This window comes from Bombina bombina, chromosome 2, assembly GCF_027579735.1.
Source record: "Bombina bombina isolate aBomBom1 chromosome 2, aBomBom1.pri, whole genome shotgun sequence".
Lineage (NCBI taxonomy): Eukaryota > Metazoa > Chordata > Amphibia > Anura > Bombinatoridae > Bombina > Bombina bombina.
Genome location: NC_069500.1, coordinates 1,104,268,546 through 1,104,295,518, shown reverse-complemented (window position 1 = coordinate 1,104,295,518; position 26,973 = coordinate 1,104,268,546). Strand labels below are relative to the sequence as shown.

General features: G+C 37.7%; 1 protein-coding gene across 2 annotated transcripts in view; it reads right to left on the bottom strand.

Annotated features, from left to right (window-relative positions):
* The window catches only part of TRIM2 (tripartite motif containing 2), a 262,945-nt gene that overhangs the window by 32,490 nt on the left and 203,482 nt on the right, over positions 1-26,973 (bottom strand). For both annotated transcript variants that reach the window (XM_053703751.1, XM_053703750.1), the window contains exons 7-9: positions 23,425-23,528; positions 20,242-20,409; positions 191-359 (exon numbers count right to left, since the gene is read on the bottom strand). In XM_053703751.1, the coding sequence (XP_053559726.1) occupies positions 191-359; positions 20,242-20,409; positions 23,425-23,528 (441 nt within the window). The remainder of the gene's footprint in view (positions 1-190; positions 360-20,241; positions 20,410-23,424; positions 23,529-26,973) is intronic.

Here is a 26,973-nt window from a genome sequence, read left to right as displayed (position 1 = left end):
CTTGTGAAACTGCTTTGCAAATCTGGTTTTCGGATGTTAGTTGCTTAATTGGTTTTAGCAAAATTAATGAAAGATGAAGGGAATCAAAACATATACAGAATATATAACAAGGAGACTAAAGGAAATGCACATTATGTATTAAATTAAAAAGCTACAAAGGTGATCTACTGCATAGTACCATCAACTGTACCTGCAAATTGCTTGTCCCCGTTTCCTCGACTACCGAACCTAGTTACTATTTTGCCATTTGGTTGGAAGATGAAGACGCAACACGCTTTGTTGTCCACTACAATGATGTGACCATTGCGATCAACTGAAACACCTTTAGGCCCCATGAGCTTCCCAGATCCAATTTTGGTCTGTTAAAATAAGTTAAAATTAAAGGACTAAATTAATAAAAACCAAGAAGGGAACAGTTATTACAATAAAAAAAAAAAATAAGCAATAACATATCCTACGCTCCCCATTCTGACAAATTTTTTTAAAAAAAAGTATTGCCTCAGAATTCATTTAACACAGAGTAACACACTGGTTACCTACAGAAATGCACACACTTATGATTTATATTTGCTGTGAGTAGCAGCACAAAGTTCAAAATATATGTTCCCTGTACATAAAATGTACATTTTTCAGTTATATATTTTACTAAACTTGGCATGTGTGACATAAGACTTGAGCTATTTTTATTTCAGTTTATATATCATCTTGCAAGATACACCCCTTAAATAAATAGAACTTCCCAAATTTAGCATTAAACTGTTTCACTTGATTAAAGGGACAGTCAAGTCCAAAAAAAACTTTCATGATTCAAATAGGGCATGTAATTTTAAACAACTTTCCAATTTACTTTTATCACCAATTTTGCTTTGTTCTTTTGGTATTCTTAGTTGAAAGTTAGACCTAGGAAGGCTCATATGATAATTGTTAAGCCCTTGAAGGCCGCCTCTAATCACATGCTTTTGTATTTGCTTTTTACAGCAGGGGAGAGCTAGTTCAGGTAAACCCTATAGATAACATTCGGCTAGATTTAGAGTTTTGTCGGTAACGACCCGCGTAGCTAACGCTGGCTTTTTTCTGGCCGCACCTTTAAAATAACTCTGGTATTGAGAGTCCACAGAATGGCTGCGTTAGGCTCCAAAAAAGGAGCGTAGAGCATATTTAACGCAACTTCAACTCTCGATACCAGAGTTGCTTACGGACGCGGCCAGCCTCAAAAATGTGCTCGTGCACGATTCCCCCATAGGAAACAATGGGGCTGTTTGAGCTGAAAAAAAACCTAACACCTGCAAAAAAGCCGCGTTCAGCTCCTAACGCAGCCCCATTGTTGTCTATGGGGAAACACTTCCTACGTCTGCACCTAACACCCTAACATGTACCCCGAGTCTAAACACCCCTAACCTTACACTTATTAACCCCTATTCTTCCGCCCCCGCTATCGCTGACCCCTGTATATTATTTTTAACCCCTAATCTGCCGCTCCGTAAACTGCCGCTACTTACATTATCCCTATGTACCCCTAATCTGCTGCCCCTAACACCGCCGACCCCTATATTATATTTATTAACCCCTAATCTGCCCCCCACAACGTCGCCTCCACCTGCCTACACTTATTAACCCCTAATCTGCAGAGCGGACCGCACCACTATTATTATAAAGTTATTAACCCCTAATCCGCCTCACTAACCCTATAATAAATAGTATTAACCCCTAATCTGCCCTCCCTAACATCGCCGACACCTAACTTCAATTATTAACCCCTAATCTGCCGACTGGAGCTCACCGCTATTCTAATAAATGTATTAACCCCTAAAGCTAAGTCTAACCCTAACACTAACACCCCCCTAAATTAAATATAATTTTAATCTAACGAAATTAATTAACTCTTCTTAAATAAATTATTCCTATTTAAAGCTAAATACTTACCTGTAAAATAAATCCTAATATAGCTACAATATAAATTATAATGATATTATAGCTATTTTAGGATTAATATTTATTTTACAGGTAACTTTGTATTTATTTTAACCAGGTACAATAGCTATTAAATAGTTAAGAACTATTTAATAGCTAAAATAGTTAAAATAATTACAAATTTACCTGTAAAATAAATCCTAACCTAAGTTACAATTAAACCTAACACTACACTATCAATAAATAAATTAAATACAATTCCTACAAATAAATACAATGAAATAAACTAAAGTACAAAAAATAAAAAAGAACTAAGTTACAAAAAATAAAAAAATATTTACAAACAGAAATATATTACAACAATTTTAAACTAATTACACCTACTCTAAGCCCCCTAATAAAATAACAAAGCCTCCCAAAATAAAAAAAATGCCCTACCCTATTCTAAATTACTAAAGTTCAAAGCTCTTTTACCTTACCAGCCCTGAACAGGGCCCTTTGCGGGGCATGCCCCAAGAAGTTCAGCTCTTTTGCCTGTAAAAAAAAACATACAATACCCCCCCCCCAACATTACAACCCACCACCCACATACCCCTAATCTAACCCAAACCCCCCTTAAATAAACCTAACACTAAGCCCCTGAAGATCTCCCTACCTTGAGTCGTCTTCACCCAGCCGAGCCAAATTCTTCATCCAAGCGGAGCAAGAAGAGGTCCTCCATCCGGTAGAAGTCTTCATCCAAGCAGGGCAGAAGAGGTCTTCCATCCGATTGAAGTCTTCATCCAAGCGGGATCTTCTATCGTCATCCATCCGGAGCGGAGCGGCAGCATCCTGAAGACCTCCGACGCGGAACATCCATCCTGGCCGACGACTGGACGAATGACGGTTCCTTTAAATGACGTCATCCAAGATGGCGTCCCTCGAATTCCGATTGGCTGATTGGAATCAGCCAATCAGAATCAAGTTCAATCCGATTGGCTGATTGGATCAGCCAATCGGATTGAACTTGATTCTGATTGGCTGATTCCATCAGCCAATCAGAATATTCCTACCTTAATTCTGATTGGCTGATAGAATCCTATCAGCCAATCGGAATTCGAGGGACGCCATCTTGGATGACGTCATTTAAAGGAACCGTCATTCGTCGTTCAGTCGTCGGCCAGGATGGATGTTCCGCGTCGGAGGTCTTCAGGATGCTGCCGCTCCGGATGGATGACGATAGAAGATCCCGCTTGGATGAAGACTTCAATCGGATGGAAGACCTCTTCTGCCCCGCTTGGATGAAGACTTCTACCGGATGGAGGACCTCTTCTTGCTCCGCTTGGATGAAGAATTTGGCTCGGCTGGGTGAAAACGACTCAAGGTAGGGAGATCTTCAGGGGCTTAGTGTTAGGTTTATTTAAGGGGGGTTTGGGTTAGATTAGGGGTATGTGGGTGGTGGGTTGTAATGTTGGGGGGGGTATTGTATGTTTTTTTTTACAGGCAAAAGAGCTGAACTTCTTGGGGCATGCCCCACAAAGGGCCCTGTTCAGGGCTGGTAAGGTAAAAGAGCTTTGAACTTTAGTAATTTAGAATAGGGTAGGGCATTTTTTTTATTTTGGGGGGCTTTGTTATTTTATTAGGGGGCTTAGAGTAGGTGTAATTAGTTTAAAATTGTTGTAATATATTTCTAATGTTTGTAAATATTTTTTTATTTTTTGTAACTTAGTACTTTTTTATTTTTTGTACTTTAGTTAGTTTATTTCATTGTATTTATTTGTAGGAATTGTATTTAATTTATTTATTGATAGTGTAGTGTTAGGTTTAATTGTAGATAATTATAGGTATTTTATTTAATTTATTTATTGATAGTGTAGTGTTAGGTTTAATTGTAACTTAGGTTAGGATTTATTTTACAGGTAAATTTTTAATTATTTTAACTATTTTAGCTATTAAATAGTTCTTAACTATTTAATAGCTATTGTACCTGGTTAAAATAAATACAAAGTTACCTGTAAAATAAATATTAATCCTAAAATAGCTATAATATCATTATAATTTATATTGTAGCTATATTAGGATTTATTTTACAGGTAAGTATTTAGCTTTAAATAGGAATAATTTATTTAAGAAGAGTTAATTTCGTTAGATTAAAATTATATTTAACTTAGGGGGGTGTTAGTGTTAGGGTTAGACTTAGCTTTAGGGGTTAATACATTTATTAGAATAGCGGTGAGCTCCAGTCGGCAGATTAGGGGTTAATAATTGAAGTTAGGTGTCGGCGATGTTAGGGAGGGCAGATTAGGGGTTAATACTATTTATTATAGGGTTAGTGAGGCGGATTAGGGGTTAATAACTTTATAATAATAGCGGTGCAGTCCGCTCGGCAGATTAGGGGTTAATTATTGTAGGTAGCTGGCTGCGACGTTGTGGGGGGCAGGTTAGGGGTTAATAAATATAATATAGGGGTCGGCGGTGTTAGGGGCAGCAGATTAGGGGTACATAAGTATAACGTAGGTGGCGGTCGGCAGATTAGGGGTTAAAAAATTTAATCAAGTGTCGGCGATGTGGGGGGACCTCGGTTTAGGGGTACATAGGTAGTTTATGGGTGTTAGTGTACTTTAGAGTACAGTAGTTAAGAGCTTTATGAACCGGCCCAGAAAGCTCTTAACTACTGACTTTTTTCTGCGGCTGGAGTTTTGTCGTTAGATTTCTAACGCTCACTTCAGACACGACTCTAAATACCGGAGTTAGAAAGATCCCATTGAAAAGATAGGATACGCAATTGACGTAAGGGGATCTGCGGTATGGAAAAGTCGCGGCTGAAAAGTGAGCGTTAGACCCTTTTTTGAATGACTCCAAATACCGGCGGTAGCCTAAAACCAGCGTTAGGAGCCTCTAACACTGGTTTTCACGGCTACCGCCAAACTCCAAATCTAGGCCATTGTGAGCACGCCCGTGAATTGTGGCAGACACTGCACTAATTGGCTAAAATAAAAGTCAATAGATAATAAATAAAATGTCATGTGATCAGGGGGCTGTCAGAAGATGTTTAGATACAAGTTAATCACAGAGGTAACAAGTGTATTATTATAACTGTGTTGGTTATGCAAAACTGGGAAATGGGTAATAAAGGGATTATCTATCTTTTAAAACAACAAAAATTCTGGTGTTGACTGTCCCTTTAAGTCACATGAGACTTTCATGTAGCAGGTAAATATGAGAAGCTATAGCCATTCTCCAGAGATAGAGGACTGATGTGTGAGTTCACAAGAAAAGCTAAAAGCTGTCAAATCACACCAGAAGATAGTCAGGGATAGGCTAGGTGTCCGTACACGGACACTGGTGTCCGTGACTAGCCTTTGCAGTGTCCACCACAACCTTAGTATATCTTTTCTTTCTGATTTAATAATAGGAAGAAAAAAAAAAATGTAGTGTGAATAAAGTTAGTGGCTTGTCAAGAGACTGCTAGCGATATTGGGTGATAAGTCATGGAATAAATAAAGCCTGAGTGAAATACTGGATTTGTATCTGCATCTGTATAATAACACCCAGCTCTATACAAAGACACAGTAGTGACAATGGCACATGGGTATAGACAGACAAAGGGCTGGTCATAGGGTCAGTGGTATCTGCATCAGTATAATAACACCCAGCGCTATATAATGACACAGTAGTGAAACTGGCACATGGGTATAGCCAGATGATTGCTGGTTATAGGATCAGTGGTATCTGCATCAGTATAATAACACCCAGCACTATATAATGACACAGTAGTAACACTGGCATATGGGTATTGCCAGAAGAGGGCTGGTTATAGGATAAGTGGTACCTGCATCAGTATAATAACACCCAACACTATATAATGACACAGTAGTGACACTGGCTCATGGGTATAGTCAGTCAGAGGAGGGCTGGTTATAGGATCAGTGGTATCTGCATCAGTATAATAACACCCAGCACTGTATAATGACACATTAGTGACACTGGCTCATGGGTATAGTCAGTCAGAGGAGAGATGGTTATAGGATCAGTGGTATCTGCATCAGTATAATAACACCCAGCACTGTATAATGACACAGTAGTGACACTGGCACATGGGTATAGCCAGAGGAGGGATGGTTATAGGATCAGTGGTATCTGCATCAGTATAATAACACCAAGCACTATAAAATAATGTTTTTTAATTTCAAATGTACCTTGGTGTCCTTTACTAAAGTCTGTACTTTGGAAAATGTCCGCCACAGCCTTTGTCTGTGCCTACCCCTGAAGATAGTGTGGCACTATTTTAAGTGTGATCCAGATCACGCAGAAGATAAATATTTGCACACTGTGAAAAAGAGGTCAAAGACTGAACAGAAAATCTCTCTTTCTTTGTGGCATCATCAAAACATCAAAAGGGACAGTCTACCTGATTTTTTTTGTTTTTGTTAAAAAAAGATAGATAACACTTTTCCTACCCATTCCCCAGCTTTGCACAACCAACATTGTTATAGTAATATACTTATAATTACCTCTGTTTGCCTTATTGTAAGCCCTTGCAGGCTGCCTCTTATCTCATTGCTTTTTAAATCTTGCACAACAGTTAGACAGTGCTAGTGGAGAATAATAATTGTTATACATGAACAAGCTCAATTGGCTAAAATGCAAGATTGTAAAAAGCACTGAGATAAGGGGCAGTCTACAAGGGCTTAGCTATAGGTAACCATAGAGGTAAGAAGTATATAAATATAAGTGTTGTTCATGCAAAACTGTGGAATGGGTAATAAATGGATTATCTATATTTTTAAACAATAACAATTTTCAAGTAGACTGTCCCTTCAGCAAAAAAGTTAATCTCAGGAAATGTTTAATACTTGGTGAGTCTTTAAGAACTGGAGAATAACTATAAAATAAATATCTGGCATTTTTTCCCCCATAATAAAAAAATTGTAGTTTGTGAAATCAACCGGGTTTGTCTTTACCTGTCTAAAGTTAAAAAATAAAAGATATTTAGAGAAATATTATACCTGCATATATTTATGCCAATGACTTTATTGAAACTAATAAGCAAAATATAACTAGCTTGATAATCAGACCTAAAACTCTTTTAAAATCAGATAATTAAACCGATATAAATCTTATCCACACCATGAAACCATTTTCAGTGTTCGCGTGTCTGTTTATAGCGTTAATAGCACCATCGGAGTGCTCTGATGGGCCATTAGGATGGGCATATTTATAAAGAAATAGACATTTATTGTAAATTATTGCAGACATGATGGTAACACTGTGTACTGGTTATCACTTGAATATTGCTAAGCTTTAATAAATGGATACTTAGGCTGTAAAAAAATGATAAGAAGATGTAAAACTTACTTTGCTTTTATTTCAGTAATTTACATATTTTTTGTCAGCATTAACAAAGAAGATTCTTCAAGAACAACATAGCAACATGTTGGTGTACACACACTGTACTGTGTTTACCATATATACAACTTCTGATAGAAAAATAAGAATGTTAGTTGTGTTGAATTAGCGATACCCTTAATAGTGGAATTATAAACAGAATTGGTGTGATGCTGTCTGCTTGCTAACCAGCATGCTGCAAGACATGATACAGAGCACCATAAGACACTGCCTGTATAGGGGGGAGGAATGACAGGTCTGACTGCCACATAAACAAGGCAGTGTTGTTCACATAGCAATGGGAAGAATGAGTAGTACCAGAGGAAGCCCATTATTCACTGTGGCACGCAGCCCCAGTAATGGCAGCCAACCTAGGGTATTGCCGATCATGGTAGTGGTAGTATTGAAAGCTTATGCCACACATTTAAATGACATGTAGAAAACAATGACATGTTAAGATAGAGAGTTTATATGCAGAATAATCCAAAAAGCTAAGGCCCAGAAGTAAAATGTTAGGAAATCAAACCGTTGCTTTTTCATTATTTCTGTTTACTCAAGTTAAAAATGTAGTAGCTCACAAAGAATTATTCCTAGGAACAAAAAGGCTTACACAGATACGTATCTCAACTTAGAATAAATTAGAGGCATTAATGTATTTCTTTATAGGGATGTTCTAATGCAAAAAAATACAAGCTCTTATTTATTAGAGTAGGTTATTTTTGCACTGATGATTCCTACAGTGCAACTTTAAATCAAACTGTAATATAAAAATATAAATTTATGCTTACCTTATAAATTAATTTCTTTCATGCTGGGAATTATACACCTGGCCACTAGGAGGAGGCAAGGACCCCAAAACTCCCAGAGCCCTTAAAACCCCTCCCACTTTACTGGAAACTAGTCTGACACATAGCCAAGCTAGAAAAGAAGAAAGTGGGAAAAGAAAATAAGAGCAATAAAAAGGAGCAGGGAAAGAGATGTGCATACTCAAATTGACAACAGAAAAATAACCAATAGAAAAAAAAAAACAATAGAAAAAAATTGGGCGAGGGCTCATAGACCATGAAAGAAATTAATTTATCGGGTAATCATAAATTATATTTTCTTTCATAGAGGTGGTGAGAGTCCACGATCCATTACTAAATATATTTTTACAATAAATGTTAAATGCCCAGAAACAGCTGCCTGAAGGACATGCCTACCAAAAGCTATTTCAGAAAAGTAAAAACATCAAAATGGCAGGATTTAGAAAAATATGTAAGGAAGACAATTGAAATCAAGAAAGACCTCATTCTTAACGGCCCATGAATAAGTAACTGATCTGGTAGAATGGACCGTAACTCATTTTGAAGGAAACTGACCTGCTGCCAAGAAAGCAAAACAAACAAAATTGCAGTAGACATCTGACCCTTTCTGGAAAATGAAAAAACTAAAAAAAACAAAAACTAAAAGATTATCAAAAATCCTTAGTAACCAGCAAAATAGAACTTCACATACAAATAATGGAGAAGCTCCTCCTAAGAATACTTTGGATTAAGACAAAAAGAGAAGAAAAATAATAATAATTGAAGTTAACAGAAGAAACCACCTTGGGCAAAAGGTCAAACTTAGTTCTTAAACTGCTTACTCGAAGAAAAAAAACAAGATAATCAATCTCACAACAAAGAGCAGAAAAGTTAGAAACTCTTCTAGAAGAAGAAATAGCCAAAAGAAACAAAAGCTTCCAGGACAAAAGCTGCATAGGTTTTAAAAAGGAGGAACCTGCAAAGCTCTGAAAGCCAAATAAGATTCCATGGAGGAAAAGTTGGTCAATCACTGTTTTGTTCATGACTAAGGCCTGGATAAAATTCTGAATATTCAGCAATATTCTTGTTAAAAAAACAAAAAACAAACAGAAAGAGCAGATATCTGACCCTTAAAAACTAGGGGATAAACCCTTTTCCAAACCATCCTGAAGAAATTGAAGAATCTTGCTTCTGGGAGAAGAGACAGGAGGACGACTTTTTGGTTCTTAGATTAACAAAAGAAATGAAAACTATTAGAAACTCTAGGATTACCCTTAGACTTCTTATCCTGAGGGACAAAAACATAATTTATGTAAGAAGTTACCTGATAAATTCATTTCTTTCATACTGGCAAGAGTCCATGAGCTAGTGACGTATGGGATATACAATCCTACCAGGAGGGGCAAAGTTTCCCAAACCTCAAAATGCCTATAAATACACCCCTCACCACACCCACAATTCAGTTTAATGAACAGCCAAGTAGTGGGGTGAAAAAATAAGGAGTAAAAAAAGCATACAAAAAGAGGAACTGGAAATATAATTGTGCTTTTTATACAAAAATCATAACCACCATAAAAAGGGTGGGCCTCATGGACTCTTGCCAATATGAAAGAAATTAATTTATCAGGTAAGTTCTTACATAAATTATGATTTCTCTCATGTAATTTGCAAGAGTCCATGAGCTAGTGACGTATGGGATAGAAATACCCAAGACGTGGGAGACCACAGAAGAATCACTATAAAGGGAGGGATAAAATAAAAACAGCTATTTCCGCTGAAAAAATTAAATCCACAAAAAAATAAGTCTCATAAATTTTACATAAGTTTCAAGAAAAAAACTTAAATCATAAGCAGAAGAATCAAACTGAGACAGCTGCCTGAAGAACTTTTCTACCAAAGACTGCTTCAGAAGAAGAAAATACATCAAAATGGTAAAATTTAGTAAATGTATGCAAAGAAGACCAAGTTGTTGCTTTGCAAATCTGATCAACCGAAGCTTAATTCTTAAAAGCCAAAAATGGCGACTGATCTAGTAGAAAGAGCTGTAATTCTCTGAGGCAGAGACTGTCCCGCCTCCAAATAAGCCTTGTGAACCAAAAGCTTTAAACAAGATGCCAAAGAAATGGCAGATGCTTTCTGACCTTTCCTAGGACCAGAAAAAACAACAAATAGATTGGAAGTCTTCCTGAAATCCTTAGTAGCTTCAACATAGTATTTCAAAGCTCTTACAACATCCAAAGAATTTAAAGATCTTTCAAGAGTATTCTTGGGATTAGGACACAAGGAAGGAACAATTTCCCTACTAATGTTGTTAGAATTCACAACCTTAGGAAGAAATTTAAACTAACTCTGCAAAACCGCTTTATCCTGATGGAAAATCAGAAAAGGAGACTCACAAGAGAGAGCAGACAATTCGGAAACTCTTCTAGCTGAAGAGATAGCCAAAAAAACAACACTTTCCAAGAAAGTAGTTTAATATCCAAAGAATGCATAGGCTCAAAAGGAAGAGCCTGCAAAGCCTTCAAAACCAAAATTAAGACTCCAAGGAGGAGAGATTGATTTAACAACAGGCTTGATACGAACCAAAGCCTGAACAAAACAGTGAATATCAGGAAGTTTAGCAATCTTTCTGTGAAATAAAACAGAAAGAGCAGAGATTTGTCCCTTCAAAGTACTTGCAGACAAACCTTAACCCAATTCATCCTGAAGAAACTGTACAATCCTAGGAATTCTAAAAGAATGTCAAGAGAATTTATGAGAAAAACCACCATGAAATATAGGTTTTCCAAAGCCGATAATACATTTTCCTTGAAACAGACTTACAAGCCTGAAGCATAGTATTAATCACTGAGTCAAAGAAACCTCTATGACTAAGTACTAAGCGTTCAATTTCCATACCTTCAAATTTAGCGATTGGAGATCCTGATGGAAAAACGGCCCTTGAGACAAAAGGTCTGGCCTTAAAGAAAAGTGAACAAATAGGGTTACCTGTATTGAAACTGATTACAGCCGCAGGCCTTGGTGCAGGTAAAAAACTTCTTTATTTAGGTAGATTAAACATTCACAGGGTGAAACAAACTCAGGGGTACATTGAGCACAAACGTCCGACGCGTTTCCTGCCCGGAGGCACTTCGTCAGGGACTTACAAAGTTAAAGTACAAACAGCTTAAAAATGCTTACTTGCTTACGTAACAAAATTAGCACCTGTTCATTATGGTTAGAGACACGACTGCTGCCGTCTGTGGGAACTTGCCACTGCTGGGTCCTAAGAAACCCTTTTTAAGAAAACATCGGGATTAACATTATGTCCACAGTGACACATGTATATATATCTTGTATCAATATTAGTAAATACCACAGAGGACACAATGGAAACGCCGCAAACTGGAAACATATTGGAATAGCCTTTTCCAAAGACGGCAGCAAAATAGAACAAGAATCGTTCTGCAACCAATTCGTGTGAGCAGGTGCTAAGAGTACATAAAATTATTTTCAAACTGCAAATTATAAAAAAATAACAATGTTATTAATACAATGTACTGCGAACTCGCAGAGGATTCTAACTGAGACATTTCTACAGGTCTCTTATATAGGTTTAAGATGTTAAATTGTTCATCTTTGGATTGTTTTTGTAAGGATATATACGTATTTTACGTTGAGGGGAGAATTTAAAGACTTGTGAAACAATTAGATCTTTATTGAACTTGCTTTGTTAGTTACAGTGTATGTGTGAGCTAGCTTACTCAATGTGAATAAAAAGAATAAATTATATTGGAGTGATGTGTGTGAATGTGATCGGTGATAAGAAAGGAACAAGTGAATTGGGGGAAAAAAACTCAATGTGTGACCTTGTGAAATGGTTTTTTAGAGTGAAATGTCCTAAAGAGGATCCAGTTTAACGTTAATCTGTGTATACATAAAGAAATAGTGAATAAGCTGTGTGAGCTATGGGAAAAAGTGAAATTTGATAGGCAAATAAAGCCAAGTCTAAAAATTAAAGCAACTAACTTAAGTAATTAGAACTAAAGAACACTCTGGGGGACAAGGGAAGAGGCTCCTATTTATACTCAACAGATATACTTATTACCTAATTATGTTTTTAAGGAAATTCTTCGTATACATATGAAACTTATTATAGACTGCTATTCTATGTATATTAATGTCTTAACATGGACAGTTTAGTCTATAAAGTATCTAAGATCTGTTATCTTATTAATACCATTTGGAATACCGGTCATTAAATTAAATATCCAAAAGGCCTCTTTTTTTATTCAACTTTGCCGTTCTATCCCCACCTCTAATATCATAGGGGGCGTGGTCTATACCTTGGAAGCTGAACATGGTACTAAGGTTGTGGTCATTGACTGAGATACCCAAAGAGATGCAGTGTTCTGCAAAGTGCTTAGCTACTGGAGTGGAGGGAGGGTCATGTTTGATGGAGAGCAAATGCTCCCTGACCCTGTCCTTGAGGAGTCTGGTGGTCCTGCCTACATACTGTTTACAACAGATCTTACAATTAATTAAATAGACCACAAATCTAGAGTTACAGTTGAGTCTATATCTGATGTCAAAACATTTGCCCAGTGGTCTTGGATTTGAATTCTCTGCCGGGAAGCGCAAATTCACAACTCTTGCAGGGAGTTTTTCTACATCTAAAGAATCCCTTTTCTGGTTGTAACCAAGAGTTGTTACTTTTTATTGAAAAGTCCCTATTTAGATGGTTTCCAATGGTTCTTGCCTTTCTACTGACTAGCCTAATGCCCTGACTCTGTAAGGAATCTTGTAACAGGGCATCTCTGTCCAATACAGGGAGATATTTCTTTATGATGTTATTGATACGATTAAACTGTCTACTATAGCAAGTAGAGAAGGTTATAGGTGACTTTGAACTTTTCTGACCACTGCTGTATTTATTATGGGATCTAGTTTTGAGGGTATCTTTAAGAAGCTCATCTCTATGCATGAGTTCAACCTCCTTATTGACTTTTTCTAAGGTACTGATATCATAACCTCTAATGTGAAGACGTTGAGTGAGAGAGTGAGCTTGTTCTGTATAAGTATGAACATTGCTGCAATTGCGTCTAAGGCGCATGTATTCCCCTTTTGGGATAGCCTTTTTGAGGTGAGCTGGATGGTGTGAATCTGCTCGTAGAATCGTATTTCCTGATGTTGGTTTCCTGAATGTAGAAGTGATAATTGAATGTGACAGGTTGTCTAATTTCAGTGTGATGTCTAAGAATGGTATGTCTTCTTTTGATGCTGTGTATGTGAATCCTAGATTGAGATTATTGTCATTTAGATATTTCACAAATGTAGGTATTGAACTGATATCACCCTTCCATAATATAACTAAATCATCGATATACCTTCTGTAAAACCCCATCTGTGACTTAAAGGGATTATTGTCATGGAATATTTTCTGAAATTCAAAATGTGTTAGATAGAGATTTGCATATGATGGTGCAAACTTCGCACCCATGGCGGTGCCCTGGTTTTGTACATAATGAGTGCCTTCAAAAGTAAAGTTGTTATGATTCAAAAGAAAATTTGCACCATCACATACAAATCTAATAAATCTATCTTCATATGTAGTGTACATCTCAAGCATGGACTGTAAAGCTTCAATCCCCTTGTTGTGTGGTATACATGAATATAACGAATTGACATCTATAGTGAGTAGGATGTCATTTTCATCAACATGCACAGAGTTTAGCAGTCTCAACAAGTGCTTAGTATCACGAAGATATGCTGGGGTTATCTGAACAATAGGTTGTAAGACTGTGTCAATAAAGGATCCAAGTTTTTCTTAAAGAAAAGTGGCCAAGGTTGGCAACTGGACATCCGGACAAGATTCGCATACCAAAACCTGTGAGGCCATGCAGGTGCTATCAGAAACACATGCAATTGTTCCAATATGATCTTGGAGATCACCCTTGGAAGAAGAACTAGAGGCGGAAAAATTTAAGCAGGTTGGTAAAACCAAGGAACTGCTAACGCATCCACCATCTCCGCCTGAGGATCCCTGGACCTGGAAAGGTACCTGGGAAGCTTCTTGTTTAGATGGGAAGCCATCACATCTATTTTGGGGGAACCCCACATCTGTACAATCTGACAAAATACATATGGATGGAGAGACCACTCCCCTGGATGTAAAGACTGACGACTGAGATAATCCGCTTCCCAATTGTCTACACCTGGGATATGTATCGCAGAAATTAGACAGGAGTTGGATTCCGCCCAAGAAAGTATCCAAGATACTCCTTTCATTGCTAAAGGACTGCGAGTCCCCCCTTGATGATTGACATATGCCACAGTTGTGATATTGTCTGAAAACGAATGAATCATTCTCTCTTTAATAGAAGCCAAGCCGGAAGAGCCCTGAAAATAGCACAGAGTTCTAAAATATTGATTGGTAACCTCGCCTCTTGAGGATTCTAAACTCCTTGTGCTGTCAGAGACCCCCAGACAGCTCCCCAACCTGTGAGACTTGCATCTGTTGAAATCACAGTCCAGGAAGGACGAACAAAAGAGGCCCCTTAAAGAATTCGATGATGGACCAACTACCAGGACAGAGAGAGTTGAATGTTGGGATTTAAGTATATCAACTGTGATATCAGAGTATAATCCCTGCACCATTAATTCAACATGCAAAGCTGCAGAGGTCTCATATGAAAACAAGCAAAGGGGATTGCGTCCGATGCTGCAGTCATGAGACCTAAAACTTCCATGCACATAGCTACTGAAGGGAATGATCGAGACTGAAGGTTTCGACAGGCAGAAACCAATTTCATTCGTCTCTTGTCTTTTAAAAATAGAGTCATGGACACTGAATCTATCTGGAAACCTAAAAAGGTGTCTCTTGTCTGAGGGATCAAGGAACTCTGTGGTAAATTGATCCTCCAACCATGTCTTTGAAGAAACAACACAAGTTGATTCGTGTGAGATTCTGCTAAATGAAAAGATTGATCCATACCAAGATATCGTCCAAATAAGGAAACACCGCAATACCCTGCTTTCTGATTACAGATAGAAGGGCACCAAGAACCTTTGAAAAGATTCTTGGAGCTGTTGCTATGCCAAATGGAAGAACAACAAATTGGTAATGCTTGTCTTGAAAAGAGAATCTCAGAAACCGATAGTGATCTGGATGAATCGGAATGTGAAGATATGCATCCTGTAAGTCTATTGAGGACATGTAATGACCTTGCTGAACAAAAATGCAGAATAGTCCTTATAGTCACCATCTTGAGTTGGGACCCTTACAAATTGATTAAAAAACTTCAGATCCGAAAGAATTTTCCTTTTTCGGGACAATGAATAGATTTGAATAAAAGCCCAGACCCTGTTCCAGAATTCGAACTGGTACAATTACTCCTGAAAGCTCTAGATATGAAATACACTTCAGAAAAGCCTGAGCTTTCACAGGATTTGTTGGAATGCGAAAGAGAAAAAATCTTCTCACAGGAGGTTTTATTCTGAAACCTATTCGATACCCCTGAGAGACAATATTCTAAATCCAATGATTCTGAACGGAACCTGCACAAACGTCTTGAAATTATTTTAATCTTCCCCCCACCAGCAGAACTGGATCGAGGGCTGTACCTTCATGCAGTCTTGGGGGCTGGCTTTGGTTTCTTATAAGGCATGGATTTATTCCAACTCGAGGATGGCTTCCAATGGGAAGGAGTGGTTTTCTGTTCTCTATTCTGACGAAAGGAACGAAACCGATTAGAAGCTTTAGATTTGCCCTTAGACTTTTTATCTTTAGGCAAAAAAAACTCCCTTCCCCCCAGTAATAGTGGAAATAATAGATTCCAACTGGGAACCAAACAAATTATTACTCTGGAATGATAGAGATAGTAACCTAGATTTAGATACCATGTCAGCATTCCATGATTTGAGCCATAAAGCTCCTCTAGCTAAAATAGTCAGACATAGATTTAACATTAATCTTAATGATATTAAAAATAGCATCACAGATAAAATGATTAGCATGCTGAAGCAAACGAACAATGCTTTGCAAATCAGAGTCTTTTTCCAGTTGTGCTAAGCTATCCAACCAAAAAGTTGATGCAGCCGCAACATCAGCCATAGAAATGGCATGTCTGAGAATATAGCCAGAATGCAAATAAGCTTTCCTTAGATAAGATTCAATTTTCCTATCTAAAGGATCCTTAAAAGAAGTACTATTTTCCATAGGAAAAGTAGTACGTTTAGCAAGAGTAGAAATAGCCCCATCAACCTTAGGGACTTTTCCCCAAAACTCTAATTTAGCTACTGGCAAAGGATACAACTTTTTAAACCTTAAAGAAGGAACAAAAGAAGTACCAGGCTTAGACCATTCCTTAGCAATCACATCAGAAATAGCATCAGGAACAGGAAAAACCGCAGGAGTAGTCACAGGAGGTTTATAGACAGAATTTAAATGTTTACTGGATTTATTATCAAGAGGACCAGACTCCTCAATATCCAAAGTTATTAACACTTCTTTTAATAAAGTACGAATATACTCAATCTTAAAACTATAAGATGATTTATCAGTGTCAATGTCTGCAGTAGGATCTTCTGAGTCAAAGAGATCCTCATTGGAGGAGGATATATCATTATGTTGCCGGTCAAATTTAATCAGTATTATGAGAAGTTTTAAAAGACCTTTTACGTTTATTTAAAGGCTGTATAGCAGCCATAGCCTTCTGTATCGCATCAGCAATATAATTTTTCATATCAACAGGGATATCATGTACTTTAAATGTTGAAGGAACAACAGATACTGTACTAGCACTAATAGAAACCTTTTCTGCATGCAAAAGCTTATCATGACAACTGTTACACACTACAGCTGGAGATATAATCTCCACTATTTTACAACAGATACACTTAGCTTTGGTAGAACCGTGTTCAGGCAGCATGGTTCCTACAGCAGCTTCTGAGACAGGATCAGATTGAGACATCTTGCAAAATGTAAAAAAGAAAAAATAACATTTAAACAGAAATATCTTATTTCCACATATATCAGTTTCAGGAATAGAAAAAAATGCCAATGCTAAAATTGTCAAAAACAGAAACAAATAGCATAGCCCTCAGAGCATAAAGAAGGCAAGGAGCATATAGGAAGTGAGGTAAAATAAAACAAAAAATTTTTGGCGCTAAGTATGACGCACAATGAAGTTGAGAAATTTTTTGGCACCAACATACATCTGGAAATGACGCAACTCGCGTCATAACAAACACAATTTCTCACCAAACAACCTAGCGTCAACTAAGACGCAGGAAATGACGAACTTGCATCATTACAAACGCACATTCGCGCCAAAAAAACATGTATACATTTATGTGCTGCAGTTATCACTACATATATACTCTTTTGACTCATATGGTCCTATTTGTTAAGAGGCAACTACATAGATCCTCAGTTATTCATCAAGGCAACTTATCCCTAATAATATACTGTGGGGTTGCCCTTTGACGGAGGTGTTGTAATTGTCTTCTTGAGAAAGTATACCTTTGATCATGTACAACCGGTTCAGTTTGAATTGATCATTTATGTTTCGTCTTTGTGGACACTACATAGATCCTCATTTTTATTCATGACAACATATCCCTTATTTACTCAATTTTGGGGTTGTCCTCTGATAGAGGTGTTGTAGTGTTCCTCTTTTTCGAATCAATAATATACATTTCAAGCTCCATTATTCTGAACTATGCCCAAAGAGATGTCTCTCATTGTATTGATGAATTTATGAATCTAACTAATTCTTGCTTTTTCATTTTTCTTTCTTTACTGTTTTTGTTTATAATATATACACAATAAATGTTTAGTGCTTTAAATACATGCCGGTCTTTTAGTATTATTCTCTGTTTCTATCAAGTTTCAAACGTGCAACTTTATTTGACTACTAATAAAAACAATTGGGAACATTTGACCCTTGAGTGTGCTGAAATCCCTATCTTTATATAAGGACTACTGATCCTTATTCTCTTTCTCCGTGGTATAAAAAATGATTTGATATAGGGCCTGCACCTCTGATTGACTAAAAATTTGACTTTATATTTATTTTTTAATTTAACAGATCCCTTTAAGATAGTGTGCTATGGTATATAAAAGTATATTGTCAATCTGAAAAGGGAGGTAGGAGATAAATTCCTACGACCGAACAGAGAACCCTTGAAAAGATTTCCTGCGAGGGAAACCATAAAATCAAATAGGCGATACTCTCTTCACATCCCTCTGACAAACGCTGTACTCTGAGAGGAATTGGGCTTCAGAATGCTTAGAAGCGCTTATCACAGAAGAAATCATAAAAATCAAGCACAAACTTACTTCACCACCTCCATAGGAGGCAAAGTTTGTAAAACTTAATTGTGGGTGTGGTGAGGGGTGTATTTGATAGTCATTTTGAGGTTTGGGAAACTTTTCCCCTCCTGGTAGGATTGTATATCCCATACGTCACTAGCTCATGGACTCTTGCCAATAACATGAAAGAAAGCTCCTTTGGCTGCCAACTGATATAGTAGAGCGTACAAAATCTTTAATCTCTCTCAATATCCATCTCTCTCTCTCTATTGCTATGTGTGTCCCTGTGATACCTATGGCAGGCCTGAGACATCCCTCTGTTCAGACTGTAGTTATCTAAGGAGAAACTGAGCCTGAAATCAGCCTGAGAACCCCTTTAACACCTTCCCTCTTCACCTTCCTCCTGCGGCGACAAAGACAAGACTATTTTCCAGTAAGTTGGAAGGGATTTTAAGGGTTCTTGGAGTTTTGAGATCTTTGCCTCCTCCTAGGTTCAGCACCATCGGTAGATTTAGCCACCAATAAGCAAGTGTAACCCAGGTTCTGAACCAAAAATGGTCCGGTTCCTAAGCTTTACATTCCTGCTTTTTAAATAAAGCTAGCAAGATAACGAAGAAAAATTGCTAATAGGAGTAAATTAGAAAGTTGCTTAAAATTGCATGCTCATCGGAATCACGAAAAAAAAAATTGGGGTTTAGTATCTCTAACATATTTTGTTCTTTTTAAAATGATCCATATTAACAGAGACAAAAACATTAACTTTAGATTCTAACTCTCATAACATTTACCTCTACATGCATAAAACATTTGTAGTTGTGTTTGTAAAATATATGGTTACTATTAAAGGCACATTATAGTGAAAAAAAATTACATGTTCTCATTCATTAGAGCATGTCATTTTATTACTAGTGACCCTGAAACTATATGTGTTTAACCCCCACAAAAGGGGTTAAACACAGTTAAAGGGACAGTCTACCATAGAATTGTTATTGTTTTAAAAGATAATCCCTTTATTACCCATTCCCCAGTTTTGCATAACCAACACAGTTATATTAATATACTTTTTACCTCTGTGATTACCTTGTATCTAGGAACCTTCTTCCAGCGCCCTGATCACATGACTGTTGTTTATTATCTATTGTCTTAAATTTAGCATTATTTTGTGCTAAATCTTAAATAACCCCCTGTGCCTGAGCACAGTGTTATCTATATCTGATGGAGTACTTTCTGTCTTTTTGTGTTGAAAAGAGATTTAAAAAGCATGTGATAAGAGGCAGCCCTCAAAGGCTTAGAAAGTAGCATATACGCCTACCTATGTTTAGTTTAAACTAAGAATACCAAGAGAAAAAAAGCAAATTTGATGATAAAAGTAAATTGGAAAGTTGATTAAAATTAAAAGTCCTATCTGAATAATGAAAGTTTAATTTATACTAGACTGTCCCTTTAAAGCGCCCAGTTAAAGTACCCTGTGAGACTAGCGCTGATGATTGGGTCAGAGTCAGTTTCCACTCAGGACCAGCAGTTCTCTGTGGCTCCCAATTTGTACTTTATGTGTTTAACCTATCCTCAGGGGTTAAAAGCATAGGATTGCAGAGTCACTAGTTGTAAAATTACAATAACGAATTAGAGCATATAATTTTGTCCGAACTATAATGGCGCTTTAACTCAGGTGCCAGAGGCAGGTAGTGTTGCTGTAAAGAGTTGAGTTTTTTTACACCCAGATCTTTTAAAGACACAAATTTAGTACAGTGGTATAAATATGTTCTATTACATAATCTCTGTACCATAAATATACAGTACAGTTATAGTTATTAGATTACAGTGCACATTGTTATATCCTGTGTCCCCAGCCTTTTAATAATAAATTACATTCTAGTTACATACCTTAAATTTACCATCTGACGAGAAGATGCTCACCCACTTATTGTCATAATCTGCAATGATGATGTCACCACTCGGATGCACAGCTACACCTGTGGGTCTCTGCAGCTGACCTGGCGATCTTCCTCGAATACCAAATCGGCTTTTGAACTGTCCATCATTAGAAAATATCTTGTATAAACAAAAAAGTGATATTGTCATCATCATCATCAGGTATTTGTAGAGCGTCAACAGATTCTGCAGCGCTATAAACATAGTTGGTATACAGGATAACATTTATAGGGATCAAATGGGTAAAGGGCCCTGCCGAGAGTTGCACTTGTGTAGTCGGCTCTTATGAAGGCAATCTACAAACAGCTGGGCTCATAGGCTTACATTCTAAGGGGTTCAAGGGGAAAGCGATGGAGTTAGGAAAGGTTAGTGTTGGTTGTATGCATCCCTGAATAGTAGAGTCTTTAGGGAGAGCTTGAAGCTGTTAAAACTAGGGGAGAGTTTTGTGGAGCGAGGCAGGGAGTTCCACAGGATGGGGGCCAGTCTAGAGAAGTTCTGTAAACGGGAATGTGAGGAAGTAACAAGAGAGGAGGATAGTAGGAGATTGTGAGCAGAGTGAAGGGGATGGGAGGGAGAGTATCTGTAGACATGGTCTGGGGAGCAGTGCAGTTGAGGGCTTTATATGTCAGAGTGAGAATTTTGTGTTTAATCCTGGAGGCAAGAGGAAGCCAGTGAAGGGATTGGCAGAGAGGTGCAGCAGATGAAGAGTGACGAGTAAGGAAGATGAGCCTGGCAGAGGCATTCATTATGGATTGTAAAGGAGCTAGGCGGCAGCTAGGTAGACCAGAGAGGATGGAGTTGCAGTAGTCGAGATGGGAAAGGATGAGAGAGTGGATTACAATCTTAGTTGTGTCTTGTGTAAGGAAATGTCTAATTTTAGAGATGTTTTTAAGGTGGAAGCGGCAGGCTTTAGCCAAGGACTGAATGTGAGGAGTGAAGAAAAGGTCTAAGTCAAGTGTGACCCCAAGACATCAGGCATGCGGGGTTGTGGTAATGATGGAATTATCAACAGTTATAGAAAATTGGGGTGTGGAGATTTTGGAAGGGGGAAAAATAAGGAGTTCAGTTTTGGAGAGATTTAACTTAAGGTAGTGAGAGGACATCCAAGATGAGATATGAGAAAGACAGTTAGTAACATGGTTAGTAAGGACTGAGCTAGGTCTGCTGCAGAGAGTTAGATTTGGGTGTCTTCTGCATACAAATGATATTGAAACCTGTGGGACTTTATTAAGGAACCTAATGATGATGTATAGATTGAAAAGATAAGGGAACCGAGGACAGAGCCTTGAGGTACCCCAACAAAAACTGGTAACGGGGCAGAGGATGCTCCGGAGAAGGCTACACTAAAGGTACGGTTAGATAGATAGGAAGAGAACCACAGGAGAGCTGTGTCGCAGATGACGAAGGATTGGAGGGTTTGAAGCAAAAGAGGGTGGTCAACAGTGTCAAAGGCTGCAGACAGATCAAGGAGGATAAGCAGAGAGAAGTGGCCTTTGGATTTTACTATAAGTAGGTCATTGGTAACCTTGACAATTGCTGTCTCTGTGGAGTGATGGGGACAAAATCCAGATTGCAGTGGGTCAAGAAGAGAGTACAGTGTAGAGAAATGGGATAGATGGTAGTTGGATGGGAAGGTTGGATCGAGGGAAGGTTGGATCGAGGGAAGGTTTTTTGAGGATAGGTGTGGCCAGTGCATGTTTTAGAGATGAGGGAAATATACCAGTGCTTAGAGAGAGGTTGAAAATGTGTGCGAGTATGGGAGTGAGGGTAGAAGAGAAGGAGGGGAGTAGCTGTGAGGGGATAGGGTCGAGGGGACAGGTAGTGAGGTGGGAGGACAGTATAAGGGCAGAAACTTCTTCCTTGGTAACAGGGGCAAAAGAGCTAAATTTAAGGGTATTTTTTGTTTTGGATGATTGTGAGCCTTTGAGGGGGTGAGAGATTGGTAGTAAATTGAGAGGTGATTTCATTTCTGATGGAGTCAATTTTGTTATTGAAGTGGCTGGCAAAATCTCGAGCTGAGAGAGAAGTTGTATTAGGAGGTGGGGGTGGGCAGAGAAGAGTATTCACTGTACTCAGAGGAATTGGGCTTCAAAATGCTGAGAAGCTCATATCAACGTAGAAATCTTAGCACAAACTTACTTCACCTCCATAATAGGCAAAGTTTGTAAAACTGAATTGTGGGTGTGGTGAGGGGTGTATTTATAGGCATTTTGAGGTTTGGGAAACTTTGCCCCTCCTGGTAGGATTGTATACCCCATACGTCCCTAGCTCATGGACTCTTGACAATTACATGAAAGAAACAGACGTTTTGGGAAAGAGTAGAGATGAGATTAGAGAAGTATTGTTGCTTATAAAGTTTAAGGGCAGAATAGTAGGAGTATATACAGTGTACATTCGGATTAGATTAAAAATATTTTTCTTCTTTTTACCATTTAATTAACATAAAATAGCATTGGTGAATAATGATTGTATCGAGACAAAATCCCCTAGAATGCAAAAAGGTTAAAATGAATGCAAGGTGCAAACCATAACATGCCTAAATTAATTTTTAACCAAGAAAAATCCATTAACATTTTATTTTAACCTAGGAAAATATTTAAAATGGTTTATGACACTGATGTTACAACAGTTTCAGTGCTTACTGCTCTTGTAGAAATTTCCACACAATTAAAGTTTCTTGCTTGTGAATAAAATCCCCAGCATAGTTTTTAAGCAACTCAGCAATATATGCTACTTTTATGAATTCTAAGATTTCCTTTTTATTTTACACAGCCTTAATGTTGGGAGCATATGTAGCTGCTGATTGGTGCATACTCGGCTCCAAGACTGGTACTAGGAGTGTGCATGAGATGCTTTATATTATAAAATTAGCAACAGGATTCAGCTAGCAAGTGTACTTTTAAGCAGGCAGCAATCACTTTAGTTCCAGGCCTGCTGAGGGAGACTGTAGAATGGAATTTGAGTCATTGCTTTAAAGCTTAGATTGTATATCTCCACCCATGCACCTTGTGAAGTGAAATGAAAAAATGAGACAACATTTTGCAAGCTAAGCACATATCCTAATCTTTAAGAGGAGGAAAAACATCACTGTTTGCAGGAGCTCTCAAGAAGAGTGACAAAGACATTTGTACAAACCTGAACACATTGGTTATTGCTATCTGCAATTAGTATTTTTCCATTCATAGATGCAGCTACTCCCTGAAGATTTGTAAATTCACCTTTATTCCTTCCCTTTGTACCTTGAAGAGATCAATAAAATAAGTCAATCAACAGAGGCAGAACTTCACAACACTTGTTTATTTGTTTTATCACTGAAACCCATTTATAACAAAGGCCACCAACTGTAAGGACCCTGACAAATACATGTGCAGATCTGTGAGCTCTCAGTAAAATCAAAATGACCTTCAGTCAAGTAAAAAGAACAATTAGATTTGAGAATTCATGTCCAATTAGGTATAGCCCAGAGCAGCATTGCATATGCTCAAGGAAGTGTAATGATCCATAAAGTGACCAAAGAAAACAAAATGACAATCATGTCAGTATATTATACAATGCTTACCTGCTTGTTAAATGTATGCATATTGCTATAGGTAAGCAACTTGACCTTTACAAATGTTTAAATGTATTTTAATTAAAAGGGACAGTAAAGTCAAAATTAAACATTCAAAACAAGTTTTCAATTTACTTCTATTATCAACTTTGCTTTGTTCTGTAGGTATCCTTGGCTGAAGAGTAAATTTAGGTACGCTGATAAGAATTTAGGAGCATAGTTTTTTATTTTATGGCAGTAGTTTTTGAAGCAATAACATACATAGTAGCAAAAACTGCTGCCATAGAATAATAAAGTATGCTCCTAAACTCCTATCAACATACCTAGATTACTCTTTAACAAAGCATACCAAGAGAACGAAGCAAAACTGATGATAGAAGTAAATTGAAAAGTTGTTTAAGATGCCATGTTCTATCCAATTCATTTATCTTTAAATTTGGACTTTACTGTTCCTTTAGATCAGGTTGACACAGTTCTTCCTGTTTTACTTGGCATAGCATATATGTACAAGCTTAACCTATTGATAAGCTGCTCAGGGGTTCTCTAATTGTTACTAATCCTCCTTCACAGTATCAGGTTATATGTGTTGAATGTATTCTTATATTTGCATTAGTGTCCCTTGCCAACTATGGGCTAGACTACTACACACAAATAAAGGGATTGTGGATTGATGATAATCGCTTATTATGCTTTAACACTTGCCTTTGACCTGCCATTACACGTCAATAGTTGGTATTTATCATATGCACGTTACTACAGTGATTCATGTTTGGTATTGTGGATGCTGAGAACCATTTTAGCTCACCCTCAGGTAATGGATTTCATTTATGATGCATGCTAAAATTAACACACTACTACTACGCCCCGCTTATTTCTTAGCTATACACTTTCCATATAAGTTTACATGCACATATTAGATTTAAAAAAACTGTGAAAAGAGATCACAAACAGAGGGCACCTCCTGGTATAATACTGTGATTGCAGAGGAATGTGTAGATGTTATACTCACAAGCGTGGCAGTGACCTTTTGTGCTACGTATAGCAGACTGGGATCTCCCAGCTTACTGGTCCCTGGTGTGGGAACAATGCACGCAGGTTCCCGATGTCAGCTCCAGATCGAATAAAAAAGCTCAGGCTTTCAAAAAGTTAAATGTTTGTTTATTATAAAACAGATTAAAAACTAAGGGTGCAAACACTCAAAATGTGTTAAAAACAATGCCAATAACAGATTGCAACGTGTTTCTCAGCTGTGATAGCTGTTTAATCAGGCATCTGTTACTGAACTGAAAGCTCTGGATTTTAAATTCAAACTGACTAAAATCCCCTCCCCATAGCAAACACACCCCCTCACTCTTCAAACAGGTGCAAATATACAAGTAAACAATGAACCCCTAAATTTAGGGGTTCATTGTTTACTTGTATATTTGTAATACTTTGCTGACACAATTGTTGGAGCTATTTACAATGGTTTATACTCTCTCCAAAGATAAGGAATGAAGTCACAATCTCAGTAATTAATTGCACCAGTTTGGGGAGTGAGGGGGTGTGTTTGCTATGGGGAGGGAATTGGTCAGTTTGAATTTAAAAGCCAGAGCTTACAGTTCAGTAACAGATGCCTGATGAAACAGTTAGCACAGCTGAGAAACGCGTTGCAATCTGTTATTGGCATTGTTTTTAACACACTTTGAGTGTTTGCACCCTTAGTATTTAATCTGTTTTATATTACAATGAACTTTTTGGAAGCCTGAGCTTTTTTATTCGGTCTGGAGCTGACATCGGGAACCTGCGTGCATTGTTCCCACACCAGGGACCAGTGACCTGGGACACAGAGATCCCAGTCTGCTCTACTTAGCACAAAAGGGTACTGCCACGCTTGTGAGTATAACTACAATACAAGACATCTACACATTCCTCTGCAATCACAGTATTATACCAGGAGGCGTCCTCTGTTTGTGATCTCTTTTCACAGATTTTTCATCTTGGATTAGTTTATCTTCAAGAGGAGCAGCCTTGATTCAAGTCATAGATCTCATCAACTGGGTTTGGAACTTTACCTTATACTGACCATACTGATGGTCTTCTGTTGGACTCAGATAAGATATTGGATTTTAACTACAAATGTTTTAAGCTTGATTATATATCTATTGTTATAGTGATTAATATTGTGAAATCTTTACTCCCCTATAACATTCATTACTATACTCATGTACCTATGCGCCCCCTAGAATTGAACAGGATATTGTTATCAACAGTTCTTTTTCTTACATATTAGATTTAACATGCATACAAGTACACTAGGTTTACATACATAGGAAAAGGGAACACACTTCATTTTCACCTTTGACCCTCTACCTTTCTACCCTTTTCTCATATATCCTACGCTTCTAGCCCTTCTTCAGCACACTTCAACTTTTTTTTATATTAAGCCTTAATTTAACAAAATTTGCTTTATTTCCAGGTGTATGATAAAGTGCAGCTGCAAGTGCTAATAGTTAATTATGTTTTGAAAAGTGCTAAAAGAGAAAAAAATGTATTTTGGATACATCTTCTTTACAGTAGTTCTTTCTCAGCATCAGTCATTTAAACCCCTGAGGCTACTAATAAACACAGAAACGGATGCACAGGACACACATAGAGCATCAGTGCTGCGTAATGCACCAAACAGTGACTTAAACCATTGATTGCCAAAAAAGCACATAGAGAGGCCTCACAGAAAGCCAGTCTAAGTCACTGAGGCTGTTGGCATTGCACTTTGAACTGTATGTACCATGATGGGAACTGAATTTCTCATGTGTGTAACTACCATGCCCATGCATTGTAAGATTCCCAGTTTGTTGCCAGTAGCCCCAGGGTACAAAAGCACCCTTTAAAATGTATCCATGGGAGCAGTATTGTGGAAGGAAAATTGAGCTGATCAGGGTCCAAAAAATAAAATGTATGCTTACCTGATACAGTTCTTTTTTTCCGGGCATGGAGAGTCCACAACATCATTCCAATTACTAGTGAGATATTCAACTCCTGGCCAGCAGGAGGAAGCAAAGAGCACCACCAGCAAAGCTGCTAAGTGTAACTTCCCTTTCCCATAATCCCCAGTGATTCAGCCGAAGTAAAATGGAAAAAGAACACAAGGGAGA